This window comes from Zychaea mexicana (assembly GCF_025766255.1).
Source record: "Zychaea mexicana strain RSA 1403 chromosome Unknown BDB00scaffold_53, whole genome shotgun sequence".
Taxonomy (NCBI): Eukaryota; Fungi; Mucoromycota; class Mucoromycetes; order Mucorales; family Lichtheimiaceae; genus Zychaea; species Zychaea mexicana.
The window spans coordinates 253,650-275,450 of NW_026516716.1; the positions used below are offsets into that span (position 1 = coordinate 253,650).

Here is a 21,801-nt window from a genome sequence, read left to right on the forward strand (position 1 = left end):
TATTTGTTATGTGCACAGAGAGAGAAACGAATGTTTTTTGGACGGTGCATGAGTAATACAACAGATGTTTTTTTTGGTGTGCGGCTCCAACATAAGACTACCTTCGTTTTTTATATCTTTTGTCTGCTTACATACCAACTTCAGCAATCGCTACTGTATTTTCAACTCATAAGCTCGTAAAACAACAAACGTGGACTTACAGTATTGATTTTACTTCTACTATTACTATATATATGTACAAATAGGTTCAATTTTTTCTACTCTATTAATATCCGCGCATGTCATCAACGACTGCACGCTCTCTATCTTTGCTCATTTGGCCATAACCAATAACGCGCATCGAAAAACTGCCACTTCCTCCGGTCAAACTGCGTAAAGCATTAGAGTACCCAAGCATCGAGCTCAACGGTACGTGTGCCTTCACTACTTGCTTTGACTTGTATTCGCCCACCTCATTGTTGGCCAGCAACGAATCTGGAGGGGCATACACTTGAGCATCTTGTTGATAGCTCTCGTTTGCATCATCTCCCACTGACGACTCAAGTCCTATGACGTGACCACGACGAGTACCGCTCAAATCACTGACGACGCTGCCGATATCGCTTTCGTTCACCTCTGTGTGGACTTCCATCATAGGTTCTAGCATACATGGGCTTGCTTGTTTAATAGCTTCTTGGATGCCGTTGGCTACGCAAGCAGAAATGCTTCCAGTAGATGTATCCTGACCGAACATTTCCAAATCATGCACCTTGACCTTGAGTTTGGTTAACGGGAAACCAAGGATAGCACCGCGTGCAAGGCCAGAAAGTAAACCTGTGTGGATTGCTCGCCGTACATCTTCTTTGCTCAATTGTGAAGAATCGCTTGAAGTTGACGATGATGGTGCTTGCTGCTGATCCTTGCTTCCGGCCAACTGTCCAAGGTCCATTTGCAAGTAATTACCCGAGTCCACTAGGCTTGTTCCGTCATCCTGATAATCCTCATCGACTGGTACCAGCTCCACTTTACACTTGGCCTTGGATCGTTTACCCATCACTTCACGGTCATAGCTGGCAGATACTGCAGCCTCAGATTGACATGTTTCTCTGTAGCTGATACGCATCTTACCCACTTCGACCTTGCACTTGAAATCGTTGATAAGACGGTCCTTGACGATTTCTAAATGCAATTCACCCATACCACTGATCAAGGTTTGTCCGCTGTCTTCGTCAGTCCAGACTTTGAGGGAAGGGTCCTCCCGTGTCAGGTTTTTTAGCGCTTCATCAACTGCCTTTTCTTCGGATACAGATGCTGGTTCAATTGCAGAGAAAAAGGCTGGACTAGGGATATCAATGTTGCCGAGCTGCAAATTGGATTTGATCGAGCTGGTATCGTTGGATTGGACGAGGGTGTCGCCGGTGCGGGTATTCTTGAGACCAACAACAACACCAATATTTCCAGCAGTGATCGATGGAATATCTTCGGCTTCACGGGCATACATTTGCAAAAGCTTGTTGACACGTTCTTTACAATCCATAGTTGTGTTATACAGGGTCATGCGTTTGTTGAGTTTACCTATAGCGCAATGAGGGAAAAAAAACTTAGCCGAGCAAAAGGAAGAAGTTGTCACTAATAGTGAAAAAGAGAAAATAATGACTACCCGAATAGACCTTGACGTACACCAATGGACCTGCACGACTATCGTGTGTCACTTTGAATGCCAGGGCACACAACTTGCCGTTTTCTTCCAAAGGGATCAGTGCATGCTTGCTGCCATCAATGGTTGCCAAAGCGGCAGGTCGATCAGCGGGACTTGGCAAGTAATCCAAGATTGCGTCCAAAACAGGCTGTACACCGAGATTCTTAAACGCAGAGCCACATAATACAGGCACTGCTTTGTTTGCTAATGTAACACGGCGCAGGGATTCCTTGAGGGCCTCTGCCGAGACGCGCATATGGTCACCATCAGCCTCCTCAAAGAACACTTCGACGATACCGTCATCCAACTCGGCAAGTGATTCAACAAGCGCCATGCGGCCACGTGTAGCTTCTTGATATAAAGCGCTATTAGTTTCTTCCTTAAGTGGTGTACGTTCCATAGTAGCCCCATCCGCATTATCCCATTGGATCGATTCCATCGTCACCATATCCGCAACACCAACAATTCCTTTTCCACTGGGATCCATGACGGGTAGCTGAAGAGCGAGTGGGCGTGCTCGCAGTTTTTTCCAAATTTCTTGAATCGTTCGTCCATACGCTGCACCGATCCGATCCATCTTGTTAACAAATGCAATGCGCGGGATTTCGTAGTGTTCCGATTGCCGCCACACTGTCTCAGTTTGTGCTTCTACACCTGCCACACCGTCTAGGATGGTGACCGCACCATCAAGTACACGAACAGCACGTTCGACCTCCATCGTAAAATCGACGTGACCAGGTGTATCGATCAAATTGATGCGGTTGCCTTTCCATCCAAACGTGATAGCTGCGCTGTTGATTGTAATGCCTCGTTCTCGTTCAGCTTTAAGGTAGTCCATCACTGTATCACCGTCGTCGATGTCTACATATCCACAAAGAATGGTGTGATGTTATTAATATAATTCAACTTATAGTACTATATGGAAAGAAGAGTGGCCCAAACCTCCAATTCTTTTTGTAACGCCGGCATAGTACAGCATGCGTTCGGTAGTGGTTGTTTTGCCTTTTTATTAAGAAATAGATACTTCAGCAACCTTGTTTATCAATTTATACATCATATTATGTTTTTTACCTGCATCGATATGTGCAATAATACCAATGTTGCGCGTCTTTGGTATCGAGAAATCTTTGACATCTACACATAATAAGTCAGATCGCACCAATTATTACCATGAGGGGCCACATGGCGTTGGAAGAAGAAAAATTGATTTACCTGACGCAAATGATCGAGTAAGCTTGTTCTTTGACAGTAAGCAAGTTACTGGACGAGAAAGTCGTGTTCGGATCGTCTGTCGATTCAGTAACAGCAATGTCATTTTGCGTACCCAGCTTAGATAAAATCAACAGACGAACGGAACTGGTCCCGATTTTGCGTTTGTTAGTGTCGCACAAAACATTTTTGCGCCACTCGCCGCAACCCTTGTTCATGCGCGACAACACAATTAATGTAAACATAGCTGTGGTACTATATATCTTTGTAAAGTAGGTTTCTGTATTTGAGAGGCGCAGCCTGTACTGGGTGTCTTCGACAGTACTACGTACGTATTATAATTCAGTGCAAGAATTTAATTGCTCTTCTGGGGCGACGGAGCATCCGAACTAAAAAAAATGATTGAGAAACAGCCTCATGCATCAAGGACTTCTTGGTGTGTGATGGAGGACTTATTTTTTTGAAAAAACTGGTAAAGAGGATAAAGAAGAAAACTGCACATCAGCTTTGATGTAAACAGAAAAAGGTCGGAGGCTGTTACTGTAGTGCTAGAATGAGGCGAAGCAGTGAGGCTCAATCTACTCAAATTCCTGCTTCAGACGTGCTCATGATAAAGCCACTTACTTTTGTCATTGATCACAATCATCGTTGAACAAGGCTTACTACTGAAGCGGTCACAATGATATATACATGGCTGTGGTAATTTGTTACATATAATGTAATAAACTGGCGAACTGCTACTTACGCTTTCATTGTACGCTCACATACATATCTTCTTTTTTACAGATCACACTTCAGGACGATAAACACAAAAGTCAGTGTAATTTTGAAAATGAAGAGGGACGGACATACAACGATCTTAGTCCAGTAAGCAAAATATATTTTTTTGGTAATAGAGAACTACAAGGACCCTCAATCATAGACAACATGAGGTCAACATTCGGACAGATACATACCAGAGATGTTATCTATAAGAGCGGGAATATATAAAGAACTATAGGCAGCAATCACTTAAATAAACAGACAGCGCTGAAAAGCATCCGGCCAGCTAGACATTAGCTAAAATAAACAAGGTTACCCGTAGTGATGCGACGGCATTACCCTAAGAGAACAGACGGGACTAGGGCCAGAATTGTCTTGACTTTAGCAAAAGGAGCGACGGGCGATTGCTTTTTAACGGCTATGTTTCCGCGACGACAACGCTTCCATGCAACGCGATCACAATGGGTATCTATAGCATAGTAACAGTAGCCATAGACACTGATCCAGTTAGCCACACCCAGACAACAGCATTGGTTTAAATGTAGCTTCACAAGCAGGTACCTGAAAGCAATCAACACGCACAGAAGTGTTAGCACAAGTATAGCCGTAGCAGCCATGTTTGTGTAAACAGCATTAACTGTTGAAAATACACTGAAAGATACATGGTAGCTAGTCTAATGTTCGGCACTCTTCTTCAACTAACTTATGTTGTTGCAACTGGAGAAGACATTGTGCAGTATTAATGATTTAAGCTTTCACATAGTAGTGTGTGTATGATTCAGTGTTTTTTACAGGTAATATTACAACATGTCACGTATAAAGAGACGAGAAGTCAGGTTTGTCCCAGAGACACTGACGACTACTACATATACATGTATGCATGCGAGGAGTTAGTGGATACCAGTAAAGGGGTCCACACAGGAAGTGGAAAAAATGCAATACAGTATTAGTAAAGCTTCACTACCAAAGTTGATACAGTCAACATCACTATCATCCATGTTTATGATATAATTTGTCTTCTACATACGGACGCGTCACTGTGTATTTTGATCAGATGGTCAGTATGGTATGTGTACTACTACATGGTATTATATATGCATTCGGTGGAGGTCTTCTCGGACTCTTGGACGATCTCCCCCAGATGCGTATTTTCCAGTTTGTATGTATTCATGTCCATAATATGCCTGGAAAAAATGAAAGAATAATATTTTATAGCAGTAATAAATCCAATCAAAGGCTATTGTTTACCTGGTCTGGAAAAAAAGCATCGTGACCTACTGTTTTCCAATGGCGATAAAGGCTTTTGACCAACCGAAACGCTTAGTTCCCATACTGCTACTCAACAAGGTATATATGTAATATGTTGCTAACTTACACGTAACTTGTGTCCAAGCGAAATTTATTTCTGCGCCGTCATGCGCAGATTCGTCATCACCATCATTATCATCAACAACGCTATTATAGTATTTCATGTACAGCAAAGAAAACTGCATCTTTGTATAATTGTATCTCTCCTTCTCACCGGTTTACGGGTATAGCAATATGAAATAAAGAAATAAATAAATAAGGTGCCCGCCACTTAGTTGATTCGCTTGCTGCTACAATGTACGTGCCGTTATCCTTGCACGCCTCTCCCAGCTGTAATGAGGTGTGTATAGCGACGAAGCAAGGAAAAAATGAGTCCCAGTTATTCCGGTGCTCAAGATGATATAGAAGTATATGATATGCAGTGCTATATTATTGGCATGAAGCTTGTCCTTTGTTGCACATGGAATGCATACGAATAAAAGGTAATACAGAAAAAAGTTTGGCCGATATGTAATATACACCTGCAGCAGCAGAATCATCCTTTCTTGATTGTCAACTATAACAAGAGACACATCAAAAGGAACAGCTATCATCAGTACGTAACATGTCTCCGCAATATATGTAATAACGAGTGCTTTCTAGTGTGGTCACAGTCAATGTTATTTAAGGCCATCACCGGAACGAATCCAGCACCATGCGCGGCATCTATCCGCAAATGGGCAATTCGTGAAACTTTAACTTTTTGGAGGATCACTCACACAACTCCTCTTCTGCCGCATATATACGCCCACACATACACTGAACCTTCTTCTTTTAGTCTTTTGGTCCTTTTTCCTATATTCCAACATTAAGTTTATCCAACAATGACGGATGTTGAAACCAACGCGCAACTTGAAAACTCATCCAATGACCTTATTAAAAGTAAATTGAAGTCAGATCCCTCTCGACCCGGCATGAATGGCAACCCCTCCGTTGGATCGATGTCGTTGCGGCTCTTTCCCTTAACACCCACATAAAGTCTTACACTCCCCTTTCTATCTCTCTTCCTTTTTGATACTAGATATTATCGAAGACCTGTTCTCATACAGCACAGTGCGGTGGAAGCGGATACTTGAATACTACTATCATGAAGATGCCGTCTTAACGTCGCCCATTATGAGCACACAGGGAATCAACAACATTCAATAGTACGTTGAAATACGATTTTTGGGGGTGAGGCGGAAAGGGCGGGCTGAATGGATATATGGGCGCGTGTGTATTTGTACATGTGCCAGTCGTTGTTTATGTTGTTTATCGCGCTAGTTAAATAACTTTGTCTTTGCAGTGTTTATACCGTATGGCAAGCACTGAATCGGCAAGCTCCCACCATTGACAACATCGTATTTGACGGGTAAGAAGAAAAAAGAATAATCATAATATGTGTAGTCAGGGGAATGATGTAATTCACGTGTTTGACTTTTATGTTTCTTCTTCTGCCGTTCTTGTGGATGATGCTACCGTAGCCGTACAGCCGTGATCCATCTCACACAGAACCTGTCACCAAGCATGTTTCCAGCATTCGTGAAGCTCCAGGTACCAGCCATTACGACGCTTCATTTTAGTGAAACGGAACGGGACAGTGGGTTGTTGAAAATCTATCGACAAGAAGACAGTTGGACGCTTGAAGGTAAATTTTCACATGCCAAAGGAGCATTACGCACACGCAGGATGCCATATGTGTGTATAACATGCTAAATTACTTTTCAATAAAAGGCCTTATTCAATCTGTGCCACTGATCTCATTCTGGTACAACCACATCCTTCGGGTGGTCATGGGCAAACTGGTGACAGCAACAGGCGATCTTTTGGATGCAGCCCTACGTCATGCTCACAAGATGTCAGTGCGTGGTCGAGAAATCCAACACCGGAGTCGTGATCTTGCCATCGAAAACATGGAGAAGCTTGATGAATACAGAGCAAGCCTGCATGATAATTATCTGGAAGGTATCCGGGGCTGGCGAGAGAATTACATTGTCGAGGAAGACGATGAGGTAGACCAGGATATTGACTTTAATGAAGGCGATTATCACCTCCATGCACCCATCAAGGAAAGTCGCAACGGCGGTATGCTGCTCTAAAGCATACATGCCATCCTGTTTCCCTATCAAACACAAACACACGACACGACAAAAAACGCATCATACACTCATCTACCTAGTTCCTATGCATATAAATATCCTGTATCTCATAAATAACCCTCTTCATTCGTACTTCCTTCTTCCCGTCTCCACAGTTCATCACCCTTAAATCCGTATAACAGCAGCAAGCCAACCCTTCAATCGAATAAAGTGGTGTTTCCTATCTCTTGTATATTCATTATCATCATATCATATTAAAAAATTATTGTCTTTCTAAAAAAAGGGTAAAATGTGAACCTAGCCATCCAGCGTAGGTCCTACATCTTTACAAGAGCTCTGTCTATTGTTTGCATCCTTGGGAACCCACCCTTGCTCCCAACCAAGCAAATAGTCCCAGTGAGGATTGACATGCTGCTCCGTCTTGAAAGTCCAGAAGAACCAGCCGTAACTTGCCTCAAATGCATCCATTTGTCGTTCAACAAATGCAAGCAAGAACTTTTTATAGTCGTCATCCCAGTTCTGCCAGTCTTCGACACCTTTGCAACTGCAGTCGGGGCATACAGGATGGTCAATCTTGGTATCTCCGTCCACTAGGTTGCCTTCGTAACGTGTGCCAAGGCGAACACCGTTCAAATATTTGCCGCAGTCGTTCGTGGCCACAGAAAATTCGCCGACCATGGTAGGACCGTTGTCACGCATTGAATTATTGAGATCACGCTGCCAGGCAAAGCATGGGAATTCGGCTTGCTTCTCGCGTGGCATGGACACCAGATCATCATCAAAAATAAGATAGGTATGTGTTTCTATATAGCAAACGACGAGCACAGTCATAGACTTTAGTCTTACTAGCTTTTCTCTATCATCATATGAAGGGAAACTTAGACTCACCAAGAATGACGCGCTTAAAGCTAGGGTCCTTGAAGAAGCCGTTCCATGGAGGCATACCAAGGAAACCATCGTGGTAGGTAAGCAGTGGGCCCTTGTCGTCACCAGTGATTTTACGGATAGCGTCATGGCTGTCATGGTACCATTGCTGGGCACGATCCTTTTGAAGACGGAAGATAGCAGGCTCGTTTAACACTCCAAAGATAGGGACGACATGTTGATACTCGGGCTTGCTGAAGAACTCGGCCATTTTGGATACCACATTGAGCGTCAATTGGCCATTAGTTTCACCATCGGTGCCATTGAGCCAGCGCACTGGCCCCTTTCTTCCAGAGTGATTCCAACCGTTTTGCGAGCCAGGTGCGGTGTGTAGCTCGACCATGACCCGGAGACCATACTTGCGAGCCCACCGGATACCCTTCAAAAGATATTCCCATGACAGATTCGGGACGAATGGCTCACCCGGGACGGGCTCCACGGCCCAGTGGCCGGTCGGTATGCGTACGTGGTTGATGCCCATCTTTTGCATCTTTTTAAAATCCTCCTCGGTGACAAACGACTCATAATGTTTCTTGAGCTGTTCCTTGGCTTTGGTGGGTCCCAATTTTTGGCAGAGACCCCATTCATCGATGACATTGTCTTCTGCTGGAAATTGGTCAAATAGGGAGGGTGTAATAAACGGTTCAATGACAAGCCAGCCGCCCAAGTTGACGCCCCGGATGGGATCGATGCCATAGCGGAAATCCTTGTTAAGTGGTGGGACATGTGAATTGGCTTGGACGCTATCATCAATGTGTTCGTTATCATTTGTGTCTGGGAGGCCATGGCTGTTGCTGCTTCCGCCGTTCGTTGAACCCGGCTGTCCATTGAAGCCGCGACGATCTGGTCGGTTGACAGCTGAAATAGGTACTGCAATGGCAACAACAATAATCGCCAAAATACTAGCAGCCAATAACGAGCCTTTTAGCTTGTTGCGCATGAACCAATTGCGAGTTGGGGGTGCATTCTGGGTCTTTTCGGCAGTAATGTCTTCGAGCGTTTCAGGAGACCAGGAGGTATTCCGATGTGGGATCTTTGTGTGGCCAAAATCTAGCTGATGGACAGTCGCCGGCGGTGGGGGTGGTGGTTGGTCTGATGACGGCTGTTGCTGCTGTTGTTCTGGAGGTTGATCTGCGCAATGGTAAAGTGAGGAATAGGGGGTAAATGTTGTTTATGTGATCAGCATAAATTGAAATCAGGGTGCGTGGCATTATAAATATAGATTATATTATCAATATTTGACAAGCTTACTTTGCATATTGTAGAATGGTTTGTTGTTAAACCATATAAAGATTTGTAGTTAGATGAGAAAGGCAAATAGAAAAATGGTAAATCATATAACAAAGATGCGAGCTTTATAAATGATGGATGTGTGTATGTAGCAGATCCTCAATGTATTTTGCGTGGGTAATATTTGCTTATTACGTAGAAGTATTCACCTAGTGTATAGAGAATAGATGTGTAATGACAATCATCCAAATAGTATCTTTTGTTTGTTGTATGCAGTTAGTGTACACAGCACTGATCATCTTTGAAGTTTGTTGTCTGTCTCTGATGGGAATAAATAAAGACAATGACAATCCAAGTTGGAGGGACACAATCTTTGAGAAAAGCTACAAGTCAGTATTTTTAGGTAGACGTGACATGGGCATGTAGAGACGGAGTAATCCCCATTTTCTGGACGCAACGTCCCCTCCCCCTTTCTTCAAACACAGGCGATCTCCTATGACAAATAAATTGGCCCCCAAAGAAACTTAACGTGTGAAACAAGTCCGAAGCGTTACCGAGGCAAAACCGAATCGATTTGAATTTGTGATCGATATGACTTTTTTGCCATCGTAAAGACTATTATAGCGGCAAGACCAAGCAAACAAACGATGGGTATTGATGATGATGATGGATCGTCACTGTGGATTTGCTCTTTGTGTACAATGCGTGATGAACGACGAGCGCTATAACAAGGACAAACACAAGACAAATAAGCAGAGTAAGTGTATACACAAAAGACAGGTCCTGCATAATATAGGTAAATAGTCCATTTATGCACAGTGTGTGCTCCCCGTGATTGAAAAAGAAGAGCACTCTATTTTGAGGGACACATTCAGCTACATCATTACAGCCAAACTTTTTTCCTTTTAGGCGTTTGCTGCAAGTTTTACCCTCTCCTTCTCTCTTCCTCTTCTATAATTAATCTTCTGTAATTCGATATATTCCTTCTTATCATATTCTTCTTATGAGTCATTGATATATACATGAGCAGCATACCAGCCATCGCTTTACCAAACAACAACAACAATCTGCTCGTATCCACTTCGGTGGCTCTCGTCAAGACGCAATTATACGAATGCTGGCTACAAGTATACGGGCCGTTATTCTGGATTGTGTCAGCAATGCTGTGCTTGTGCTCCACTACAACTAGAACTATTACTACCGCAACCGAGGCCAACTGTAATCGTAGCAGTCGCCGTAGCAGTAATTCTAGTACATCAACAGCCCTACGCTCTTCTGAAGCACGGCGACGCAGCTCACACCAGCAGCAGCAGGATTTCGTCAAAGTAAGACGGCAGCATAATGAAGAAGAACGGTGCTACGAGACTTTTTATTATAGCACCAGCAACAGGGCCCCATCAATAAAGGTGTTACAACGCCATGACCAGGCCGTTACGCCTAAATTAAATGTGCCAGCATCAGCTCCGCAACCCAAAAAGTCCCTCAGACGATCCTTGAAGCTTCACATGCAGTCCCTCAAGCATTCGTTAAACGAAGTTGTCATGCGCACCGCACGTCTCAGGCGAAGCAACAAGAGACGCACGAGTGCTGCTTGCTCTTTTGCTACCTCCAGTACTGGTACTACTGACGAGCCATCACCTGTGCACCCGCTAGATGCGGACACACAGCAACAGCAACAGCAACAGCAACAACGGTCAACGAGAAGGAGGAGAAAGTCGTTCGCAGGCTACTATTCAAGCCATCCAATTTTCAACCCTTTTCGGCGCAAGACGGCACCTGAGCTTGTCGACTGCAGTATTGATGATAATAACAATAGTAACAGTTGTGGTATCGCAACCAAAGAACCACAACTCTAATTAACTTTCACCTCCCCCTCCCCACGTGCTGTAGATCTACATAATGTCGGTTTTTCTTTCTACCCCTTCCACACTGCTCTTCACGCTATTGGTACAATCCCCCTCCAAATCCATACCCAAACCTTCATTCTTATTAATGGCGACAACAATAATGATGTTGAACCCAAAAAAAAAGACTAGATCCATACACGTGTTTGTATTATTCTTCGTAAAGAACGATGATGGTTCTTATCTCTTTGGCGGCGATATTCATATAAATTTATATATATAGGCCCCTCTCTCGCCCGTGCTAAATGGATGACATGGTGGGCAAAAGTAGAAAGAGGAATAAAAAGAAAAGAGGAACGGCACGCTAGATCCATCAGGCAAAGTTACACTAAGTCTCGTAGGTGTTTGCCTAGAATAGAAGAAATGAAGTGACTCAGTTGCCTCCAGCCCTCTGGGTGCGAGCCTGATACATGAATTAAACGTGCGGGGCAATTCCTTGTTTTCTTTTCAGACTTCTCACACACTAAAACACTTGTTGCTGTACACACTTTCTTTCTTACTCTCTCTCAAAGCCGCCTTCTTCTTTGGTTTCATTCCTCTCCTTGTTTTTTCTCTATCTCTCTCTTCCTCCTCCTCATAATCTTTCTTGAATTGTTTCCCTACAAAACAACTGTAATAACAACAGCAACCCCTCCTCTCTCACGCTACAACATTCCTATTGTTCCCCCATGCATCTGTAAGCAACTTGAAATTATCTCACAACTACTTCAATACTGATTCGACTGAAACTTCCACTCTCTCTCTTTGCCTTTTCAACTATTTAATTTGTTCTTGTAGCTACGTTAAACACGCGACCCTCATCAACAACTGTTACCCTGAAAAAGAGGGGGAGAGTGGACCTCGATCGTCCGAACTCAGCTACCTTACCTTTTATGCCAGTTCTCGACCTGTCAAGTTGACCAAGGTCGGCATCTTTTTGGAAAACAAAGTTAAACGCGATGTATCCAAGAGCAGAAAACAGTAATGTCACCCTCTCACTACTCCATTTAGAGAGAATTTCAATTCTTCTCTAAAAGAAAAAGCAAAGGAAAAACTCATGCCTGATGTTATTTTTCCCAGGAACAATCAAGTCTCCCTTGAGGTCATCAAGGCTCTTATCCAATCCTGCCATCGCGATCTCAACCTGTTTTCGAAATACGTAGTAAAGATATTGAGCATGATCCTCAGTACACAAGACCTCGATTTGATGGATTTGTCCTGCGACACGGTAATTTTCCATTTCTCTCTTAGCGCGGCGTGGATGTTGGATGAGGGTATCACGAAAATGCTTATTTTGGTGTAAACGCAATATCTAGTTTATCGTGTTTTGCAGTTACCATGACGGCTCAACGCTCGGTGTGGATGCTGAATTCACTTCTGATTTCGAAGGCCTCGTTCAAAGGTTTGCTGATTTATGTAATAACAACAATTCAGATCCATCCATTAGCTTAAGGTAGGTTTTCCTTTCAAACAACCCCCCCAAGCATTTCGCGAACTCCCTCCGTTAGTGTATCCAAATTTTCTCATTCTATATACAAACAATCAGCATGCAACATATTGGTCACCGTGCCATTCAGGCCACCATCTCTTCTCAAGCGCTTCATGCTTCCAACTTTAAGGTTCAACTCAGCCTTATCATGCCGCCTTTGGTTATTACCTTGTCTACTACATCTACTTCCGCCAACGTCCTTGCCAAAAAGTGAGAGAAAGAATTGGGAATAACGAGAAGGGAGAGGGATGGAAACGCGCGGTACTTGATATTGGGTCGAAAAGAAGTTATTTTAATCGAAATGTTTTATTGGCGGATGTTTTTTTGTCAGAGAATCGATCGATATCCGTCAATCAAGTTTGAACAACAGCACGTTGGATAAGGGCGTGATTGACATTCTTGCAGCAAAAAGTGCCAGTATCTTATTCAGCCAATTGAACGGGGCAGCTGTTCGAACAGCACTCAATCCACTATTTGCATACATGGACAATAAGCAGAAATGGTGGCCACCCAATTTTGCCGTGTCCATAATGGAACTAATACTCGACGCGCTGCAACCCCAAAATCGGTACTTGCTTGTTTCCGAAGTGTTGCAGCAACTCGATGTTTTAGCCAAGGACAACTCCGTCTCGGAAAAAGTGGCATCGCTGGTTTCGATCCTGGACACAATCTTGAACGCCAATATACCGCTTGTGGGCATCTCAGTACTTGAAGTGCTGAACTCGCTATTTACCCATTTGATTAAGGCGCTTCAAGGTCGCTCTTTCCGCGACGAAAATCCTACAGATGCAGCAGATATCGCTGGCATGTATGAATATGCCGTTCATCAGGGTCTTGCTCACAGCATTGGTGGTCTCGCCTCCCAGACATACTATCAGAATCAATTGAACGATGTGACTGGATACATTATTGCTAAGCTGCGTGCTGGTACAGCATTGGAACAGGTGGAAGGTTTGCCTATTCATGAGTACAGACGCGTCGCATTGATTTGTTTGGATCTCATTGTTTCGACCAGCAAGGATGCTGGCGCTGACGACGAGTATGCATCGGAGAGCACCATTTCGCTGAGCAGCTGGCTACCGGCTATCAGCTTGCTGACTGATAGAATACCTGGTAAAGTCCAATCGAATGAAGATTCTGGCTTTCTTTCTTGTTATGACATGGTTAGGGGATTAGAAAACAAAAGTAGGATTAATCTGACCTCTTTGATCTTCTAATTGTATATAGAAACAAGAGTTGAGTTCGCTCAGACATTGACGCGCTATTTGGAAGTGACAACCAACGAGGCTGAATTGACACCTGAACCTTATCCCAAGCACTTGCTTAACCAGCACGGCGACGTCATGTTTGTCAACGCTGTTCATCAGACGATCATTGACTGGGTACAGATGCCGAGCTGCAACGTGGGCGATGTAGGTGCCATGTACACACTGCTTTGCGCTCTTACGCGTCGATTCGGTGCCGATGGATCGATCCGAACCGTCCCACTCGTGTTTAAGTTGCAAAGTCTCGTGAAGCAAAGCGCCATCAAGCAGACTTCGCGGCAACGTGCTGTTGCTGCTGCTACAATTGAATGGTTTGGCATGGTTGCTCATATGCATCAAATTAGCCCATTACAGGACTATCTCAAAGGTCTGAAGGATGATCGTGTCGCCCATAAGGAATACTCGCCCATCTTTCTGCCCGAAATTGCGCCCACTGTCGCTCATGTCAACAATTTCGAAGAAATTGAGCCAGAGAACACTACCGTGGTCGACAAGTTCATTGATCGTCACGCAGTTGTTGAGATACTCTCCAAGGATGGACCTTTGCGGGACGAAGATGATACCCATGGCTTGGATTTGGAAAGCAAGCTGTATGTTGAATGGGGATCTGAAGCGTTTGGTAAGTCCCGATTCCGCTTGACATGACGCTCTCACAAGTACCACATTGAAACTAACACACACATATGCTATCTTTATACGATATCCAGTAAATCAGGAACGATCGTTCCGCATCCGATCTTCGCGCGATCTGGATGATGTAAAGCCTAAACTAGTGACACCTTGGTTCGGTGCAGACTTCGATGTATGTTAGCAGCACCAACTTTTGCCTCTTACAATACTCAAGTTCTCGCGTGCCTTATTAAATATATACATTCTTTTTTTGTGATATAGTCATCTGAACGCGGTCAGAAAAACACAATCAAAGTTGAAAATCTTAAAGAAGCCCTAGGTGAGAGATATATGTACATGTATCACGGCGACATACCTCTATTCTTCGAAAAGCTGACACATTAGGGTTTGTACCTTTGTTTTAGTGTCGCAACAAAAGTCGACAGGAGCCAGTGAAAACGAGCTGGATTCGCTGCAAATGATGACAAAGCGAAGCTTAGCTAAACGTCCCACTGAAACCAAGACAGACATTGACTCCATCTTGTCATCATTGAGCCTCGGCATCAATACTACGCAACCAAGGTAAATGAGAGATTGTATACACATGAAGTGATGACTAAAGAGAATGCTGTTGTCCCTCTTGTCTTCTCTTGTTGACATGATACGCGTATGACCTTATGTAGTTCTACATCGTTGGTAAACCCGCCCTACAAAGGTTAACTTAGTCAAACCATATGTTTCTATACATCCAACTAGTTCTCTTCTGTGAGTTTTCATTATTAAAATTTATATATGTAAACGATACATACTCTCATTTCTGTATCTTCTCTTTCGCCTTGATATTTTTTCACGATACACTCTCTCCGCAACTCTGCAAATATATAAGACTTCTTTCCTTCTCTCCTCCACCCCCCAAAAAAAATCTGTCAGCCATGAACGCACCCCCAAACACCACAAACGACAAGGGAGAAGGATCCAAGCGTGAATTACAAGATCCAGCATCCGTAAACGTTCACGATCCAAAGCGTCTGAGAACGTCACACAGTGGGGTCATTGAAGGTACCAGAGCCTCTCTCTTCTCTTTTCTGCTGCTGTGCGTTCTTTTCCTGCTCTTTTTCCTTTAAAGTTGTATTTTTCTGACCTTGCCACACAATTTTCAAGACACGACCATGGTTGATTATGCAACTGTGGGTACAGCCACATTAACAAGCGCACATCGCATGTTGAGCGAAATGGAAGATGTGCAGCACGAAGAACAACCGCCGCAAGACGAAGAGCGGCAATCACCACAAGAAGAAAAGCATCCTACACAAGAACAAGAGCAACAACAACAAGAAGAAGAAGGCGTCATGATGGCACTTGATTCACCCAACGTAATCACCTGTTCGTTTTTGGATTTCTCACAGTGGCAAAGACACGTAAGCATTTGCTCACATTGAACACATTCACGCTTTTATGTTTACAGCTACAAGCAGCACTTGATGCATGCAAAATACTGGTGATTGGTGCTGGAGGCCTTGGCTGCGAGATTCTCAAAAACCTTGCACTTACCGGCCTCAAGGAGATACACGTCATTGACATGGACACGATTGACCTGAGCAATTTGAACCGGCAGTTTCTCTTCAGGTACGAACATAAATATATATATATATATATATATATATATATATACATAGAGAGAGAGAGAGAGAGCAGTAGCAGGATTATAATAGCCACGAACAACTATGGAAACAAAGACTCACATGCTCATGCCCTGATATTTTTTCGTTCTCTCTAGACGCAAGGATGTCGGTCAACCTAAAGCAACGGTCGCTGCAGACTTTGTTATGCGTCGAATTCCCGGCGTAAACATTGTCCCGTACGTTTCTTTAATTACTCTTTTTTCTTTAAGCATAACGTTGGGGTGATGACATCGAAATATTAATGATTTATGATGGCATAAATTAGATACTTTGGAAAGATTCAAGACAAGGATGACGAATATTACAGTCAATTCCAGATGGTTATTTGTGGATTGGACTCAATCGAAGCACGGCGATGGATCAATGCAAAGTTGGTGGATATGGTTGACGAAGAAGATCCACAAAGTCTCAAACCTTTGATCGATGGCGGTACTGAAGGATTCAAGGGCCAGGCACGTGTTATCTTGCCCACCATTAGCTCCTGCTACGAGTGCTCACTTGATATGTTCAACAAGCCAACTACATTTCCCATCTGCACTATTGCAAACACACCCCGACTCCCTGAGCATTGCATTGAATGGGCTTCGGTGCTTGAATGGCCTCGCGTGTTTGGCAGTAAGTTTTTTGGTCTTGTATCAAAAGATACATGTGTGTTGAAGCAGTTGCTATTCTTTTGATCTGGTACTATAGAGGAGAAGAAGTACGACACGGACAATCCAGAAGATATTAACTGGCTATATCGCACTGCTTTGGAACGTGCTGAACAGTTCAACATCTCGGGCGTTACTTACTCGCTTACACAAGGTGTTGTGAAGAATATCATCCCTGCTATTGCTTCCACTAACGCCGTTATTGCGGGTAAGAGGAAGAACCGAGATTTCCATTAGTTTTGTATTCATACCGATGAGTTGCTTTTCATTCATGTTTCCTCTTCCTTCTTAAACCAGCTGCATGCTGCAACGAAGCATACAAGATCGCCACAGGAGCACCCTTCCTCGATAACTACATGATGTATACCGGCAATGACGGTATCTATACCTATACCTTCCAGCACCAAAAGAAACCCGAGTGCCCAGTGTGTGGACGAATCGCATCTTCGGCCAAGCTGGACCGAAACATGACCTTGGAGGACTTGATTGAAGCATTGAAAGAACGTCCGGACGTGTAAGTTTTCTGGAAATAGTCGAGTTGGATCTCTTTGTAATGGAAGATGGGGTGCTCATATCTAAGAATGGCTCGTAGACAATTGAAGCAGCCTAGCTTGCGTAGCACCAGCAAATCCTTGTATATGCAAGCACCTCCTGCTCTGGAAGAAGCCACACGGCCTAATCTTCAGAAGAAGCTGGACGAATTGATTGAAGAAGGCGAACAAATCACTGTGACTGATGCGGCACTTCCAGTCAGCATCCAGCTCAAGGTTTCATGGGAATAACAAGTGTACATAGCTTGGAAACAAGAAAACAAAAACAAAAAAACAAGCAAAAAATAAATGAAAGGCACACTTGCGTTTGTGTGATTTGCCAACTCAAAAGGCACTCTGCTTTCCTGTGGCTTCATCTCTTCCCTCTCTGCTCCTTTAGTCCTACTACCAAGACAGCACATCGAGTGCGAAAAGAAGACGCGTTGCATTCACTTGCCCGGGGTGAAGGAGTACCACAGTACTTTCGCCTACATATCTTTTTGTTGTGTAACGTCGGAGGGGAACTGATCTTCAAAGAAATGACCATCCCAGGTGTAAAAGGTACCGATTCATCCGCGCAATGTGGGTTTCGCGAAATCAAAACCAAAAAGGATGTCTTCTTTTGTAACCCAAGTTCAGTTCGCTGTATTCTACCGATAGTAAAAACAAGCAAAAGCTCGCTATTTCTTTCAGATTGCCGTCCATAGATGTCCGCACGAATACAGATATACTTTCCATGTAATATCCGGAGTCTTTCTTGTTCATCATTGCGAGCAAATAGTACGGTCCTTGTTAGCGTCTTGTCAAAAAGGGCAGCAAATAATCCCATTTAGGCAAAGCTTATCTCTTGTGCACACATAAACGAGAGTATATATGGAAATCGCACAGATTTACGCGAAGCAATGAGAGTATTTACATGCGAGACGAGATTTTTCTTGCAGTCCCACAGCCACAGTGCAATGGCAATGGATGATGTTCGCTTCTCTTCATGTTGAGGGGGTGGTGCGGCTGAAGCTGGCGTAGTACATGTGCCAGAAGGTACCTAGTCCACTTCTTCTTCGTAGTTTCAAACCTCATGCTTGCTTTTTCAAACGACGGCCCCGAGCTAATGTAGCCGAGTTCAAAAACCCTTCTTATTTCGCACGGTCTACTATATAGCGTGCAACGTAGCGCTTTTGCCTGGCGTGGAAACCAGCATGGGTGGGAAAGAAGCACATCTTCTGTGTCATGCTCTTCTCAGCGGTTGAAGCAGTCCTGAGAAATTTGCAGAATGGGAGTGCGCAAAGGGTAGCTGTCAAAATTTGCCTTTTCTGCTTATCTTTTATCTACTATCTTTGACAGAATAAGTAAATACCTTTGTCTTTGGTGCTCGTCTCGACGATTAAGCGACTATTCAGGTTAAATTATCCGAAAAGGCTCATTTTAGATAGAATAATGGAAAAATGCGGGGTTGCAGAGAGAAGACAAAAAAAAGCAGGTAAGTTTGATCTTCTTCTACCAAGATCTATTGGACGTCTATTATTCATCACCGGATTTGTTAGCCTATAGAAAACGCGTTTTGAAGGGCCCATGAACTTTCAGCAGCTGGCGAGGAGAGTATTAGGTGTAACAAAGCGATAAGCTTTATGTCGTCTAATAGTAAGATCCTTTTTTTATCTTTGAATGGTGATCAAACGTCGAAACGGCGCTCTATAAAATATAGGGTAGCTGTTTAAACTCTATTTAGGTATCGGACTTCTAGCTGGCGCAACCGATCTAATACGTTATCTCGTCTTGCATAAGGTGTGCGAGAAATATATTGGTTATCTTTTCTTTTCTATGCGTTGGGAGAAAGAGAAGGCCAACGGTGCTAGTATAAAATACCCCGCCAGATTGTAATAGTCACACGTTTCTTTTCTCTACTGCATCTTTGTTCGTTCAACATGTCAACCGCCACACCACCATCACTTACTGCAGAGAAACCAAGTAGTAACAAGGAAAAACTCGATCAAGTCGTGGATTATTCCAAGAAGAACGAATGCGTCTCTGTCGAAGAGCTTTCGGAGCTGTCTCAAGAGTATCTTGAAGCTCCAGATGGTGGGCTGAAGGCCTGGCTAGTTGTGTTTGGGTGCTTTTGTGTGCGTATCATGATTCGGCCATCCTTTGTTGTCTTGTAAACATCAGAACGCTAACAAGTTTCGTTTCTCTTTGGAATCATATAGAGTTTCCTTGTCTCGTAAGAAAAGAATCATTATTTTGTCGTCGCTGTACTTAGAAACAAAATACCAACTAACACTGTACATCAACCTCTCTATATTTCGAAACTATTACCCCGGTGGGAATTAGACAGGGCTACGGTTACAGGTAACCATGCAGTTCCATCTATTTACAGTACCATTTGTGCATATGCTAAACGACATACCGTTCTTCCCTTTGCATTAAAGTTGGGGCGTCTTTTTTGATCATTACAACACTGATGTATACCCGGGTGATATGACAGCTCTTACTTGGATCGGCTCATTATGGTACTGGTTTGCCAACTGTACCGGTCCAATTTACCTTTGGATGACTAGCAAAGTCGACGACCGCTGGATGGTTGCTGCCGCATGCCTTGTCTCTACATTGGCCATGATGCTTGCTAGTATAACAAATGCTGTAAGTTGAATTTCTCTAGCTTCTTACTATTTCATCATACCCCAATCTGGAGAAAAATTTATTTGCCAGAATTACACAAACTGCAATTTTTTCAAGTACCGTAAACTGACATGAAATGACTTTTACTTTGGTTTTTAAGGTTTGGCAATTGTATCTGACCCAGGGCGTACTATCTGGTATCGGAACCTCATTATGCTGGTTCTCCTGTATGCGTGCTCCTCAGCAATGGTTCAACAAGCGGCGCGGTCTTGCTGTGGGTATCACGATGTCGGCGTCGGGCGTTGGAGGTTTGGTCTTGAACAACCTTGCCAACGGCTGCTTTAGAACTATTGGTTATCGGTGGGCATTGCGTATCTTTGGTTTCTTCGACCTCGTTTTTCTTGCTATCGCTGCCGTAACTTGTTTCCGTTTGAACCCACCCGCCAAAAATGTACCTATTGTCGACGTCCAGGATTGGAAGAACAGACGATTCATCATTCTTTTCTTGATCCACTTTGTTGGTAATTTTGCCTTTTATGTGAGTAACAAAAGTCTGCTTGAATCACTATTCTGCTCCTTCATCCGCTTAAAAATACAGAAGGCCTAACCATCGACGCATCAATGGTGTGTAGGTCCCATCTGGCTTTGTCCCAACCTATGCTGAGTATATGGACATGGACTCCTGGATCAAGACCAACTTGAGCGCTATCATGTCCGCTATGATGGTCGTTGGCAAGATCGGTCTTGGTTTTGTTAGTGACTATATCGGACGTTTCAACATGGCGGTCATATGTGGCATCATGGCCTGTATTGCCCATCTTTGCGTCTGGATGACTGCTACTTCTGAAGGCAGTATGTGGGCCTTTGCTGTGCTATATGGACTTTTTGGTGTACGTACACATTTTTTATTTATCTATCTCTCTGCTTCGTAATAATGATATCACTTACATGTGCGCTGCTCACAGGGTGGATATATTGCGATGATCACTGCCGTGATTGCAGAGGTCGTCGGTGTAGACCGTATCGATTCTGGCACTGGTTGGGCTTTCTTCGCCTGGTCTTGGGGTGGCTTTGCTGCTCAGCCTGTTGCTTCGGCTATTATCGAATCAGGCGGCGGTGACAATTTCACCGGTGCCATCATGTAAGTAAACAATAAACTAATGGATCTTACTCGTGTAGTAATAGCTGACACATTTCCACCTACAAAATACTAGTTACGGCGGCGTGCTTTTCTTTGGTGGTGCTTGTCTTTGCGCTTTGCTACGCGTTCTCCAAGGCGGCACTAAGATCTTCAAGAAGGTTTAACATATATTTTTAATCTTTTCATTTTATTCTTATTATCTACTGTATTATATATGCTGTTTAAAAGGAACCTTTTCTGTATATCCCTTTTGTCGTCGATTCTCCATCGTTAGTCTGTAATATTATCTATTCACTTTTCCCGCACGCCTATATAGCGTTATGTGGATTATCTGTCCCTGTACAAAAGAAAGCCAAGAAATGTATATTCTACCCTATTCATGTTTTATGTAAAAACAAAGCACCAAATATTAAACGTGACGCCTACATTGAAAATTTATAGTAATGCAGTAGCAATTAGACTGGAGATGATGATTAATGGTTGTCTTGACGCTTAAAACATTGGAAAAATCTGTCTATCGATACCATGTTGTTAGTTTGTGCATAGTAGAAGCAAACTCTCGAATAATACCGCTACGGTCATACGTGCTATCACAATCACATCGTTGTGCTAGAATGATCATGTTGTCTTTCACAAACCGTGAATATGACCTTAGCGATTCGTCGAACATATTCAGTAAATATCAACCCATGGCATTCCATGTCTCAGACA

The 21,801-nt window shown here is 43.5% G+C and overlaps 8 protein-coding genes across 8 annotated transcripts; 5 read left to right on the forward strand and 3 right to left on the reverse strand.

The window, feature by feature from the left end:
• Window positions 1-265: 265 nt before the first annotated feature.
• BDB00DRAFT_766307 (P-loop containing nucleoside triphosphate hydrolase protein) lies at window positions 266-2,516 on the reverse strand (the record flags this gene model as incomplete). The annotated part of the gene is made up of 2 exons (XM_053119584.1): window positions 266-1,554; window positions 1,637-2,516. 2 exons carry the CDS (start codon window positions 2,514-2,516, stop codon window positions 266-268), a joined length of 2,169 nt encoding a protein of 722 aa, XP_052978179.1.
• A 713-nt stretch (window positions 2,517-3,229) lies between these two features.
• BDB00DRAFT_789227 (uncharacterized protein) lies at window positions 3,230-4,266 on the reverse strand (the record flags this gene model as incomplete). The annotated part of the gene is made up of 3 exons (XM_053120862.1): window positions 3,230-3,276; window positions 3,512-3,549; window positions 3,989-4,266. 3 exons carry the CDS (start codon window positions 4,264-4,266, stop codon window positions 3,230-3,232), a joined length of 363 nt encoding a protein of 120 aa, XP_052978180.1.
• Window positions 4,267-6,112: 1,846 nt separating this feature from the next.
• BDB00DRAFT_745253 (uncharacterized protein) lies at window positions 6,113-6,981 on the forward strand (the record flags this gene model as incomplete). The annotated part of the gene is made up of 4 exons (XM_053118524.1): window positions 6,113-6,144; window positions 6,282-6,347; window positions 6,460-6,623; window positions 6,710-6,981. Coding segments are annotated over 4 exons (534 nt in total), but the record flags the coding sequence as incomplete, so codon positions are not given.
• Window positions 6,982-7,371: 390 nt separating this feature from the next.
• On the reverse strand, window positions 7,372-8,938 carry BDB00DRAFT_766256 (glycoside hydrolase superfamily; the record flags this gene model as incomplete). Its single annotated transcript, XM_053119580.1, has 2 exons — window positions 7,372-7,877; window positions 7,963-8,938. The coding sequence occupies 2 exons, from the start codon at window positions 8,936-8,938 to the stop codon at window positions 7,372-7,374; spliced, it is 1,482 nt and encodes a 493-aa protein (XP_052978182.1).
• A 998-nt stretch (window positions 8,939-9,936) lies between these two features.
• On the forward strand, window positions 9,937-11,329 carry BDB00DRAFT_940047 (uncharacterized protein; the record flags this gene model as incomplete). The annotated part of the gene is made up of 3 exons (XM_053129338.1): window positions 9,937-9,985; window positions 10,267-10,553; window positions 10,656-11,329. 3 exons carry the CDS (start codon window positions 9,937-9,939, stop codon window positions 11,082-11,084), a joined length of 765 nt encoding a protein of 254 aa, XP_052978183.1. The 3' UTR covers window positions 11,085-11,329.
• Window positions 11,330-11,800: 471 nt separating this feature from the next.
• Window positions 11,801-15,194, forward strand: BDB00DRAFT_789231 (uncharacterized protein; the record flags this gene model as incomplete). Its single annotated transcript, XM_053120863.1, has 11 exons — window positions 11,801-11,808; window positions 11,910-12,092; window positions 12,192-12,339; window positions 12,428-12,564; window positions 12,658-12,810; window positions 12,932-13,713; window positions 13,828-14,484; window positions 14,573-14,667; window positions 14,757-14,814; window positions 14,900-15,056; window positions 15,158-15,194. 11 exons carry the CDS (start codon window positions 11,801-11,803, stop codon window positions 15,192-15,194), a joined length of 2,415 nt encoding a protein of 804 aa, XP_052978184.1.
• A 212-nt stretch (window positions 15,195-15,406) lies between these two features.
• On the forward strand, window positions 15,407-17,588 carry BDB00DRAFT_873944 (uncharacterized protein; the record flags this gene model as incomplete). The annotated part of the gene is made up of 8 exons (XM_053127161.1): window positions 15,407-15,533; window positions 15,636-15,847; window positions 15,940-16,100; window positions 16,252-16,332; window positions 16,422-16,771; window positions 16,847-17,014; window positions 17,104-17,320; window positions 17,399-17,588. 8 exons carry the CDS (start codon window positions 15,407-15,409, stop codon window positions 17,586-17,588), a joined length of 1,506 nt encoding a protein of 501 aa, XP_052978185.1.
• Window positions 17,589-19,808: 2,220 nt separating this feature from the next.
• On the forward strand, window positions 19,809-21,094 carry BDB00DRAFT_766319 (major facilitator superfamily domain-containing protein; the record flags this gene model as incomplete). Its single annotated transcript, XM_053119587.1, has 4 exons — window positions 19,809-19,970; window positions 20,110-20,487; window positions 20,582-20,839; window positions 20,915-21,094. 4 exons carry the CDS (start codon window positions 19,809-19,811, stop codon window positions 21,092-21,094), a joined length of 978 nt encoding a protein of 325 aa, XP_052978186.1.
• Window positions 21,095-21,801: the final 707 nt, after the last annotated feature.